The 9,443-nt window shown below is 32.5% G+C and overlaps 1 protein-coding gene across 3 annotated transcripts; it reads right to left on the bottom strand.

Annotated features, from left to right (window-relative positions):
* Window positions 1-213: 213 nt before the first annotated feature.
* Window positions 214-8,791, bottom strand: LOC18107620 (ras-related protein RHN1). 3 transcript variants are annotated; one of them, XM_006371836.3, is made up of 8 exons: window positions 8,459-8,791; window positions 7,940-8,017; window positions 2,574-2,741; window positions 1,981-2,029; window positions 1,350-1,423; window positions 1,075-1,168; window positions 617-748; window positions 214-460 (listed from the first exon to the last, which is right to left on the bottom strand). In XM_006371836.3, exons 1-7 carry the CDS (start codon window positions 8,495-8,497, stop codon window positions 651-653), a joined length of 600 nt encoding a protein of 199 aa, XP_006371898.2. In that variant the 5' UTR covers window positions 8,498-8,791; the 3' UTR covers window positions 214-460; window positions 617-650. The 3 variants fall into 3 exon arrangements, with proteins under 3 accessions (XP_006371898.2, XP_024445407.1, XP_024445409.1); XM_024589639.2 differs by having other exon boundaries at window positions 214-499; window positions 8,459-8,710; XM_024589641.2 differs by having other exon boundaries at window positions 214-499; window positions 8,455-8,692.
* Window positions 8,792-9,443: the final 652 nt, after the last annotated feature.

Raw genomic sequence — 9,443 nt, 5'->3', positions numbered from 1 at the left:
GTATGAAATTTCAACCCTAAAAGAGAGAAGACCTCTAAATCCTCAAGCATAATTTCATACGATGAGATTGATAATTATGCACATTAACATAAGCTAGGTATTGGGAAAAACTTTCCAGCATCACATTTGTTCATGCGAAGATTATTCCTTTGTCAAATTTTACATAATGTTGGTGTTTGCTTGTGAATTCTCTGATGTTAAATAGTGGCATAATGACAAACTCTGATATTTTCAGTACATTTATTAGATGATCAAATAAATAATCACAAATTTACGACGTGACCTGTTTCTTTATTCATCCGTTCCACAATTTTTTCCAGCACAAGAGTATTTATTTCCAAATACGACAAAGCTTCTGAGTGAGAAGTAACAACACGCATACAACAGATATTCATGTGAAGTTTTTTTCCTTGAGAGCATCTTCAATCTTCAAATCTGATGGCCCACAATGCATTCCAATCTGATAGAGCAACATCCGCAGACAAGATCCAGGTTAATCCTGTTAAAAGATATCAGGCCAAACAACAAATTTGTATTTAAGGAAAATTCTTTTGATTTAGGATCGTAAAACTTGAAGTAATGATTGAATCCACCACAGGGAAGCTGCCTAGCATACCCAAGTATATGTCAAACAGGGGTATCATCATTCTTCAGGAGCAACAAAACATTCTTCTTCTAGTTTCTTGAGGTCTCCTATGCAATTTCATTCCGATTGGACGTGAAGGGGCTTTTTTGGCCAATCTCTTAGCTGCAACAAGGCAAGTTTGCATGAGAAACAAGAAGAGCAAAATATTTGAATTATATCTCAACAGCTAGCGCACATCACTACATTTGGAAGGATTGATCATGTTTGCGGCCACAACAACTATTGTACTGCAAAAATTAAGAAAGCAACCAGCAGAACATAACCATGTAATTTTGGACTTATCATAGTTCAATTTCCTCCTTTGTTTCTAGCTAGCAATATATTCAACATTGGATACTAGATAGGGAATTAAAGCTGGAAACCTCAATAATTGATCCATGAGAAGAATAAGAATAGTCTCTCAACATTCAACAAAATAAATAAATTACCTATTTCGTAAAAAAGCTCGTTCACATTCTGGGCGGTTTTCGCAGATGTTTCAAGAAATACCATTCCATTTTCTTTAGCATACTGCTCACCTTCCTGCATCATTAATTAGTTGAATCATTGATGTATTTCTCATGTACTTTACCTTCTCAAATAAAATGTGGCCTTGTCCACAGGCATTTTATATACGATGATATTAATTTGGTTGTCCATTTATTCAATCAGAGAAAAACAGAAGCGAAAAAAACGTAGAATATCAAATTAATCATGGAAGTACCTCGATGCCAACTTTTCTCTTCTGTTGCAAGTCAACCTTGTTGCCTACTAAGAACATTATCAGATTCGGATTTCCTGATGCGGAACAAAACAGCATAAATTTGTAAATACAAAATCTCACTTCAATTCTCAGTTCTATTCTAATTAATAGCACCAAAGGACTTCCACTTGGACCGTTTCACGTAAACCCTTGTTCGGATCAAAAACCAAATGATCTAAACCAAAGATGACCTTCTTAAAAATGTGTATAACTTTGTAAATACTAGGAGCACAAAGACGACAAGGTAAGATTGAAAGGCTGAAAAGGTAAATTGATGATAAAACATCACCAAGCACAAGTGGTTTTCTTGTATCCTGGGAACATAAAACATAGCTAGCATGTTATGTTGATGAAACGATAGATTGGTGCTGGGGTCCATCATAGAAGATCTATTAGGGTTCCACAACATTTAACTTATGGTAAGCAACTTGAGAGATTGTTGTAGAAGAATGAGAGTAGAAAATGGTGTAGATTTCGGAAAAAAAATCATTGTAGAGAATGGTAAATGTTTGAGTCTCAGCTCCATATATTTTTGATTTTATTGAATGGTATATTACTCGTTTCATTGTAGAAGAAAAAAGCAGTTAGTTACCTTGTCTTTGCAATTCAGTAACCCACTTTTTAGCTCGTTCAAATGAATCCTGAAGATAAAACATGTTTCAATTAAGAGGAGATGTAATAAAGGAAGTTACAACAAAAATGATTTCTAAGAAAACTAAAAATCTTAGTTGACATACATCACAGGCATGAAGCAAGACCCAACTAATAAATTCACAGAATATTTGTGAATACCAATATTTATGAGATGACAAAACATGAAATGGAACCACATTTTGTACAAATAGGCCAATCATCAATGTCTGACCAAAAGACAATCCTTACATTTATATTTCATAATTTATCGAACCTGAGGAGATGTTTCTTGCTGCTGTTTCTATAATGTTCATGCAAGGGTGACAAGTTTCGTCACATGTTATATAAAACTAATTCAAAGACACGCATACGAGGGCTATTCAAGTTATTAGGGTTATGATAAATCAAGAATTAATAAATATCGAATTACAATGATGAATCCTTTTACACAACTTCATTCAAGACGCACAAGAACATACGTACATGTAAACAAGTAAAAGCTAATAATTAATATACTAAAGAATAGAAGAATTAGAGTTGATAGAAATCTACCATGCTTGTGATATCGTATACCACAACGGCCGCAGCGGCACCGCGATAGTACATTGGTGCCAAGCTATGGTACCGTTCCTGCCCAGCTGTGTCCCATATATCAAACTTAATAGTTGCCTCATTCAATGACAAAACTTGAGTGAAAAAGGCCGCTCCAATTGTTGATTCCTAAATATTACAATCATGTTAGCTAGAGTAATTTGAGGAAGTCTAGAATACACCAGCATCGATTAGATTGTGTGGATTTGATTGAAATAGAAAAAAAAGTTAACGTAAACTTCGTAATGTAGGAATCACCACCAATGCCAACATTATAGCATTATTTCCAATACCAAGATATATATATATATACACACATATCGATGAAGTATGAAATTTGAGTTTCCTACAAAACCCATCATCAGATTGGATCTAAGTTGTCAATAAGACTCAATAAATCAATGTCCTTGGATAGAGGATCACTCACATTCTAATGTAGACAAAAACATAATCAAGAAAATAAGTGGATAAAAAGATATTATTTGGCTGAAATAGGATTATATTGTAAGAACTTTAAGTAGAGTTTTATTTTTGAAAATAAAGTCTAATAAGATTTGTCTCCTTAAAAGGTTTACAAGTTTTTAAATAAATCTGAAACAGATCTTAACAAGGAAAAAAAATAATCAAAATTCCTAAACATAAAGGAAACCAAACAAAAAGTATAAAAATAAAACAAAATCCAGAAAAATAAAGGAAAAATAACCAAAATGGCTCAAATAAGATATATAGGGCCTAATTTAGGGGTTTATTAGAGCTTAAATGGTTACAGTAAGGCAGACCTTGGGAATATTTGAAAAACATTAAGTTTGATTTAACGGTCAGATTAAAACTTATGATTTTTTAATGCTACTTTGTTGGTTTAGTACGACCAAGTCTTATTGGGCTTAGCTCCATCCCATTGGTCATTGATACATCTACTATGTTATTCATATTATCCGTTGGTGGCAAATCCCTATCTAACCAAGTCAGATCCTCATAGGACTGCTCAGAACTTTCACTTTCTACTAGCTCAACTACATCACATTCTATCAAGACTAAACCATAGATAAGGCTAATGCCCCTAAATCAATGAAGATTGAACCTCCAGATGGGTTTATATAACCTAATCCAGTTGTTGCTTATGGATGCACCCAAATCCAACTCTTACATTTGGATGCACTCAACTCAAACTATTATCCTGGATGCACTACCTTCTGATCATGCTTGGTCGACATGCCTCTCGATAACATATCACCAAGGGATTGATCCTGTTATTGTCACTAATAGTACCTAGTTCACAAAATCAAGAACTAAGATAGTTTTGTAATTACTCATTGTCACTCTGAGCCTTTATCTCCAAATAGTCTGAAATTATAAATTCCAAGCACATTGACCATCTTACCTTATCATGGACACACTTAGGTACTTTCAAGACTATATAAACAACCTTAAGTCCTAAGGTGTAAGCAATCATCTTCTCATCCATCCTTTTCTTTACAAATTTTTTTATCTTCTTCTTCTATGTTATGTTACATATATAACACAACCTTTTAAGGCTCATTTTCTCCATCATCAATGCTAACTTAGGAATTGAAGGGTCACTAAGTCCACAAAGAAAACTTGTTTTGCAAGTGTTTTAGTTGTCCAATCTTGGCATTCTGTACCTTCCATCCCATCCTTGAGCTTTGCCAATATTATAATCTTTATAAGGTTTTTAGCAACCTCATCAGTGGTGTTGTATGTAAAACATTTGAGCAACAAACTAGTGCCATTCCCTCTTTTATATATATATATAGTTTTTTCTTATGGTTAACAATCAAGGAACTTATAAGATTGGGAGAGTCACATACCTTCAAACTACTAGTGCTCCACTAATGTTCCAAGATCTTTAATAGTCAATTCAGTAAGTGAAGATGCTTACAATGGCCCTTGTGAGCATATAAAAGCAATTTAAGGCCTTTACCTTCTCTATTATATATAACCCCTATATTAGCACTGTACCCTTTACCATCTATTATGTGTAAATAACTCCTTTTTTTAGAGAGTTTAAAGGGCAAATTTATGTAGTAGAAAGTAAGAAGGAGCATTATTATTCTTATAACTCTTATAAAAATTGCTATCATTATCATGAGATGTGGTCTCCAAGTAGATGTTTAAGATGTGATAAGAGAAGACTCATGACATAACAACCACATCAATAAAAGGAGTCACATCATCACCATCTAACACAACTATAACATTTCAAGCTTTCCAAAATTCTACAAACCACTCATACAATTACATCATATATGGACTGACCATTAATGTGTTTGGATGGTTACTAGCCCCTTCTTAGTAGACTAGCCACTAGCCCCTACCTTTTTAGATTTATTGCAAATCTTCCTTTAATTAAGCTTGGAAACATGTCTTTTCTTAATAGGGCTTAGCCACATGTTTCCCTTTTATAAACTAGTTGTCTAAGTAGTTAGCCTCGTTGCCCATCTCTTCTTATTGGACTGACCATGTTTTTGTTGGACTAGCCATGCATATATTTTAGTTAACTAGCTCCACATACCTTTTTTATAGGATATAATAACATGTTTCTTCATATCATGGCTTGATTGTGCATTCCCTCATGGTGGAGTAGTAGTCTAGGCAAGTGGACTTGTTGCCTGTCCCTCATTAATGGATTGGCCACATCGCCTACTAGATTGACTTGCCTCTTAATGGGCTAGTTACATATCACCTCTTAAGGAGCTGACCATATGTCCCTACCTCTCTAAATTGACCTTGTCCTCTTTGTTAGACTGGCCATATGTCCTCATATGAAACTGGCCATGTGTCCCCTCTTTAGTGAGCTAACAATGGATCCTTTTTTAGGTGTTACACTCTTAACCATGAACTGTGACTATCATAAACATTAATGTGTTTGGATGGACAAGTAACATATTTTTTAGATGGAGAACATATACTGGTTAGTTGTGCCCTTGATTTACCATCAATAATACTTTCCATTAATGTTATCACATGTCTACAACATGTGACATCCTCTAACTATATGATTACTTATCATATAAGGAAAAACTTATACTTTTAGGATCGATTTTATAATAGCCTCATTTATTTTTCAAGATATTACCCAAAATAAATCAATACAAGCTCAAGGCTATATAAAAGGCCATAAGACTTAAGGGATCCAAATTCAATTGTTATAATTAGATGAACTCGAATCTAACAGTTACCCTAGATGCACTACCATATATTAAATGAAAGCACATCTTTTGGTAACTTGTCTTTTAGAGATTGATTTTTTTATTATCATCAATTATACATAGCCTAAAAAACATAGAACTAAGGCAACTTTTATAGTATCTTGTGGTGTCACTCTATGTCTTTATCTTCAAGCAACCAAAACTATAGATGATAGGTGCATTGACTATCATACCCTTGCATAAATACACCCCCGTGGGTTCAAGGTTATATAAATAACCTTGAACTCCAAGGTAAGTAATTATCTCCTCAACCATTTGTTTTTGTTATAAAAAAACTATATCTTCTTCTTCTTCTAAGCTTTGTAACACATATAACACAACCTTTTTAAGGCTCCTTTCCTCCAACATAGTGTGACTTAAACATCAAAGAGTCTTCTAAACCTATAAAAAAACTTGTTTTGGACGTGTTCCAGCTGCCCAAACTCATCATTTTGCCCATCTTTTAGCCTCAGAAAACTAATATATTGTTGATTGACGCTATGTTATGGGCCAGATTAATTTTCTTAACATGAAAGAAAATGATCAGGCCTTGCTAATACTCTTTTGAAAGGATTTTTTTAATCATGAATACAAAATATGATATATTGGATAACATCTTTTTTAAAATATTGAGACGATGATATATTAAACAATATTTTTTAAAATACCGAGACAACAATATATTAGATGAAACTATGATAATTCCATAAAAAGCATATCAAAATAAATCATGAAGCCCAATTCTCAATCAACAAAATATCAAAGGTCATAATTGAAAGAAAATATTCAATTTTATGAAAAGAGAAAAAAACAACCCGAGTCAAATTGGGTTAACCTCTAAAACCCGCGACTTGGGTCAAAAGAACAGGATAATTCCATAGAAAGCAAGTTAAAAAAAAATTACAAAGTCGAATTCCTCACTAACTCAATGTTTAAAGATGAAATTAGAAAAAAAGAAACAAAAAACAAATGATAAGAAAAAAGAGTCGAGTCAACTCTAGTTAGAATATTAAACTTGCAACTTGGGTCAGATCATGAAATCTACAACTTGGTTTGTAAGAATGAGATAAGTCCATAGAAAGCAAATTAGAAAAAATATGGATTTGAAAAAAAAAATAAAAAATTACAAACATAAAAGGACCTATGTCAACTTGGGTTAATTTGTTAAACACATGACTTGAGTCACAACACTCAGATAACCCATAAAAGCAAATAAAAAAAATTACAAAATCTAATTCTAAAACAACCTAATGTTGAAGGATGAAGTTCAAAAAATTCAATGAAGAAAAAAGACTTAAAAACAACAACTTAAGTCAACCTGAATTAACCTGTCAAACCTGCAACACAAGTCATAACACTAAGATAACCTTATAGAAAGCAAACTGAAAAAAATACAAAGCCTAATTCTTAACCAATCCAATATTAAATAATAAAATTGAAAAAAAAAGAAAAGCTATATCCAAAAAATAAAGATCAAAGTTGACATCCAAAAATAAATGACAACCACTTTGTTATTTTGAAAGAGTGAGGCGTTAAAACTGAGAATAAAAAAGAGAAAAAGAGAGAGAAAAAAGATTGGGTCGTTAAAGGCAAACTAGAGCTCTTTATCGTGCACACACCGCCTTGGAAGGAAGAGTACATTGAGACATATCAAATGGTACAAAGGAAGGTCATCATTAGACGCCTCTGGCCGCTGCATGTGCTGCCTAAAAGGAGTAGCTCTTCCAATGCGTTGGTGTATGTGTTACACAAGCCAACCACTTTCTCTTTTTTTTGACTATTTTAGTTCCTAATTAAACACTAATTTTAGTTTCAAGTTTAGTCTCTAAAGCTTTAATTTTTAAATAAATAAAATTAAAATTTATTTTGTTAAATTAAGTATCACATTTTTTTCCAAATACTATGAGAACCCTACATGAAGCCAACAAAAAAAAAACCATTAAATTCGATACTAAATTGACTTAATTTGAAAGGATAAAATTAAAAAAAAATTAAATTAGAAAAATATAACATTATATTATCTAAAGGAAACTCCTAAATGTTCAATTTTTTTTTTAAAATAATCTATGGGAGGTTCTGAGCATCATCATGTGTGTGTATAATATTAATTAAAAGTACCTGGAACTCCAAAAATTGCCCCTTGACAAACCTCAGTACCAAACTTGTCTTCCCGGTCCCCATGTCCCCGAGGAGCACCTGTAAAACAACTTTTAATGATCAATTCTACACCTATGTCTGCAGTAAAAACTTGTCAAAGACTAAAATTGTAAAAGGTTCCTTCACTTTCAACCTCTACCCTTTGTTGAATTTCAGTTCAACAATTTTCTTGCTTCATTAATAATTAATTGATTCATCTCAAAAGATGTTTCGTTCCTGTACTTTCAACATCCTAAACGAAGGCTTATCATATTCAGCAGAGGAGAGCATGCACGTGAAGTATCTATACATGGCAAGATACAACTATATGTAATCGCATAATAAATCCTACGGAAAAAATACATGAGATTAATCTTTTTCTCAAGAAAATAAATTAATTATACGTGTGGTGTTACATGTTAATCAAAGCAAACGATCAATGATATCTTTCGTTTTCCATTTCATTAAAAAAAAAAATAGATAAGGGCAAGACATACCCACCAGCTTGGCCTGTATGTTATTGCTTCCTGTCCTTGCCATTGCCGATCGATGAAGAAATCTCAGAGAGAGAGAGAGAGAGAGAGAGAGAGAGATTTAGATCGGGAGAGAGATTGGAATCTGAGTTTGACAGCGAAATCCCAACTATGTTCTGAATATCAGATGAGTGCCTAGAAAACGCACAGAAATGCTAAAAACAGAGCCATAATTGCTGTTTCCACGAATACGAAGGTGGGCATTAGTATGACTGGTGAAGAAAAATATGACTGGTGATAGTGTTTTGATCGCTGAATGGTAGCTTCGTTTGACTGGTTGGTTTCTGGGTCTTAGCGGTTGGATTTTGCGTGTTCCTGTTTTCTCCCATCCTCGTTGGCATCACAAGATAGAGTTAATTATAATATAAACTTAGTCCCTATAGTTTTGAAAAAATAATTAATTAGTTCTAATAGTTTCAAGACTTATTATTTAATCTATATCTTTATATTCATTTATAACTTAATCCCTTCCATTCATTTCATGCTTCTTTTTTTATTTTAAAAAATTAAATAGGTAGATAGGATGGAAAGTTTGACGAGAAAAAAAAGCTTAAGCATGCTCCACATTGGTCAAAGAAATATTTAATTATTTTTATATTACAAGAACTACTTAATTTGTTTTGATAAATTGCAAGTACTAATTTATAATTGACTATCCAAAATATTAACACTTTTATATAGAAATAACAATTAATTTCAGATAGGATATCAAAATGTCATCAAGTTTTTATATGATTTCACTAGAAGATAGATAAAATCTGATTTATTTTAACTAATTGAGTAAGATATGGAAACATGTTAGAGGTTCATTTAGCTCAATCAGAATTAATTTTTTAACTTTTGTTTTAAATGTTTTGGAGTTCTAATTTTACTTTTGAACTTAATGTATTTATTTTTATCTTTAATTCATGAAGGATTTTTTTGGTTTATACATGAATTTGAAATTCATTATG

Source organism: Populus trichocarpa, chromosome 18 (assembly GCF_000002775.5).
Source record: "Populus trichocarpa isolate Nisqually-1 chromosome 18, P.trichocarpa_v4.1, whole genome shotgun sequence".
NCBI classification, from domain to species: Eukaryota; Viridiplantae; Streptophyta; class Magnoliopsida; order Malpighiales; family Salicaceae; genus Populus; species Populus trichocarpa.
The sequence above is the reverse complement of the archived record's forward strand: the minus strand, read 5'-3'. Positions and strand labels throughout refer to the sequence as shown.

Coding starts and splice junctions, on each gene's coding strand:
- LOC18107620 (XM_006371836.3), bottom strand. CDS start 8,497: ATGGCAAGGACAGGAAGCAATAACATACAGGCCAAGCTG. Junction 1,424..1,980: donor TACTGAATTGCAAAGACAAG/GTAACTAACTGC, acceptor GTTCCGCATCAG/GAAATCCGAATCTGATAATG. Junction 1,169..1,349: donor AGAGAAAAGTTGGCATCGAG/GTACTTCCATGA, acceptor TTAATGATGCAG/GAAGGTGAGCAGTATGCTAA.